This window comes from Musca vetustissima, unplaced genomic scaffold, assembly GCF_032173495.1.
Source record: "Musca vetustissima isolate MV318-11 ecotype Yass unplaced genomic scaffold, APGP_CSIRO_Mvet_v1 utg65013, whole genome shotgun sequence".
In the NCBI taxonomy this organism is placed as follows: Eukaryota; Metazoa; Arthropoda; class Insecta; order Diptera; family Muscidae; genus Musca; species Musca vetustissima.
The window spans coordinates 2,715-5,770 of NW_026883545.1; the positions used below are offsets into that span (position 1 = coordinate 2,715).

Genomic DNA, 3,056 nt, shown 5'->3' on the forward strand with positions numbered 1-3,056 from the left:
AAATGGTGCACCAAAGATCCATTCTTAGTGCGATTGACACAAAATTTTGCACAGCGCACTGAATCAGGTCCAGATTGATGTATACTAAGTTTTGTTGAAATCGGCTCAGATTTAGATATAGCCCCCAAGGCCCAAACTTAGCCTGATTATTATAAAACGTGTGCCAAATTTGGTTGAAATTGGTTCAGAATTGGATATAGCTCCCATATATATTTTCGTCCGATTTTAAGTAAATGATCCGATTGGCACACAATTGTGCACAACGTACTGAAATTTGTATAGTCTAACGTGTGATAAGTTGCTTAGAAATTGGGTCTGATTTGGATAAAATGTCCACATATATTTTGTTTTGTCCGATTTTAAGTAAATGGTGCACCAAACTCCTAATGTTTGACAGATTGACACGAAATGTTGCACAACGTACAAAATTGAGCATAGAATGACGTTATTGCATTTCGAAGAAATGCAGACATAGCAAATATATATTTTCGACCGATTTCATGTTAATTGGCCTCCAAATATTCAACTAGTGTCTGATTTGGATTTGCTTTAAATCGATTTACATAATTTTATATATGTCCATTGATGTCAATGTTCCTTTCAAACGGCTACATCTGCTAGAATACATCGGTTGAATATATCCAAAGTGGTGAAGGGTATAATATAGTCGATGGGTATAATATTGTGAAGGTGGTGAAGGGTATAATATAGTCGACCCTGTCCAACTCCACTACGTGTATTACTGGTTTTATATTAAACTCATTTTGTTTCGCATGTTAGGGTCCTCGCAGTGTGAGAAACTTTATTGGAAATGTCAATAGCCTATGTTAAATTTTTTAGGAAAAATTTTCATCAAAAGTTATTGCAATTTAGACCAAAAAATATATTTTTCAGGAAATGCGTTCAAATTCCGGAAAAACCAATATTTTTGATTTATGCTCGATATTATGAAATCTTTTTTTCGTTTTTCTCTTTTATTTGAAGTATGATATGATTCTTCCCTGCATATACCCAAAGTGTAAAAACTGTTTTTTGTAGATTTTTTTTTTTTTTTGTTCTACAATTCATGATTTGTGATAGAAGTGTCGATTTTTTAGTTCCACAAAACTATAATCAATAATTTTTGGCATGGTGTTTATAATCATAAAATAATAAATTCAGTTCATTTATTGAAACCTTTTTAAAAATAAAACATATCCAATATAATCGGTTTTCATTCACATTTATTTAGAAAACACTTGAACTACATTACGAAATAATTTCACCAAAGCAAATACAAAATATTTTAAGGGTGCTTTAAATTATGATTTTTATTAAAGAAATTATTTTTATTTAGTTTTTAGCTCCGTAAAACATATTAATTTATGACTCATATATTTTTATATATATATTTTTTTCATTATAACTAAATGGGGATGAGATTTAATTTACTTTTTTTTTATTTCTCACAAAAGCTCTTAAAATGAATTCATCTTCAACTATTTTCAACTACACAGAACGTTCTGAAGAAACTATTTTTGTTTTGTGTTAACATTTTTCTCTATATTGTTCTTACACACTATAAAGTTATTTAATTTTTTCTTTTTGTTGTCTTGAACTATTCCATTTGAAGTGTTTTTGCTGTTGGGTTTCAAAGCTAATTTGTTGTTTGGTGTTTTTTGCCAAAGCAGCACCAGCTGTTAAATTTTCTATTAGCTTAGCTTGCAGTGGAAGGCTTCCTTTTTTGTTTTGTTTTACTTCTCTACATTGTTTAAGAAAATATTTTTAAAAATGTTTAATAATTTTTTGGTTGTTTCACTTATTTTCTTCTTCCGGAGCTTCATTTTTGCTATCCTCAATGGCTGGCTTTTCTTCTGCCTCTTTCGATCCGAAATATGTTTCAGTTTCCATAATTTCAATATCGCGTTCAACATCATCCAGGGGTAGTGGAGCCGCCACTATTATGGTTAAAATACCATCTTTAGAAAGGGTTGCCTTTGCTGTTGTGGCATCATAGTTACGTGGCAATTTATATTTTCGTGTGAATTGCCTGGTAATACACAAGGCTGGTGACTTTTTGGCCCTTTCATCTTTATGTCGACCTTCCAATATCATTACATCGTTGTTCTTCACCTTCAGCTTCAGTTCGTCACCCTTAAAGTGATGGACATCAATGACCACTTTGAATGTGCCTTTGCCACATGTGTCATCCTCCTCACCAGTTTCCACATAAACTCGATCTGTTAGACACGAATGATGACACCAATCCGGCAGGGCATAGCTGCAGTCATAGTGTGGACAACTCCATAGGTAACTTGTTCTATACCTTGGGCCAAAACCACCAAATCCACCACCGCATTTGCTGTGATAGAAAAACGGATCCCATGTGGAACGATGCCAATGATGATCAAAATACCAATCACAATCCCAGTGCATTCTCCTCCAAATTATCGACCGAACCGATGATGACCTTCTCCAATCTTAACTCTAAACTAAGTTGTCTACACTAATCTACAATTTAATTCGTTCGTTTTGCCAACGTAAACGTTTGACAAACGAATCTTTTTTGGTGCGGTAACCAAAAAAATTGTTGTCTCCGCACGCGGCTCCGGTTTAGATCGTACTAAATTGTTGTTTTGTCGCAGCGCTACGTAGGTAAACTTTTCATTATATTTTATTAGTTTGTATTATTCTTTTTTGGAGAGGGGGAATAGTCCATAAATTCCATCGTACCAGGAGAGCTTTGTAAGAATATGGATATTGGAATGCAAATGCAAAACAATGGCAGCCTTGGCAACCAAAGTTGCACGAACCCAGTCAAATAAACAAAATGAAGCAGCAACAACAACAACGACACCACTTTACATTCACTTCCGATTTCGTAAAAGAAATTCTGTTTTATATTGAATTGTGTTTGGCATTTCAAGAGTTAGTAGTTGTTGTCGAGATATAACTTGTTTGTAAAATATTGCAAATAGGAAGTAAAAGTTCTTAGTTGTATAAAAATTAAATACAAGAGTTACCAACATTTCGTAATTGAATTAAAATGTGGAATACATTTTTTGCATTAGTTAAAT

The 3,056-nt window shown here is 33.1% G+C and overlaps 1 protein-coding gene across 1 annotated transcript; it reads right to left on the reverse strand.

Moving 5' to 3' along the window:
* Positions 1–1,794: 1,794 nt before the first annotated feature.
* LOC133330477 (heat shock protein 23) lies at positions 1,795–2,415 on the reverse strand. Its single transcript, XM_061538913.1, has one exon. It carries the CDS (start codon positions 2,413–2,415, stop codon positions 1,795–1,797), a length of 621 nt encoding a protein of 206 aa, XP_061394897.1.
* Between the last annotated feature and the right edge of the window lie 641 nt (positions 2,416–3,056).

Coding starts and splice junctions, on each gene's coding strand:
- LOC133330477 (XM_061538913.1), bottom strand. CDS start 2,415: ATGCACTGGGATTGTGATTGGTATTTTGATCATCATTGGCATCGTTCC.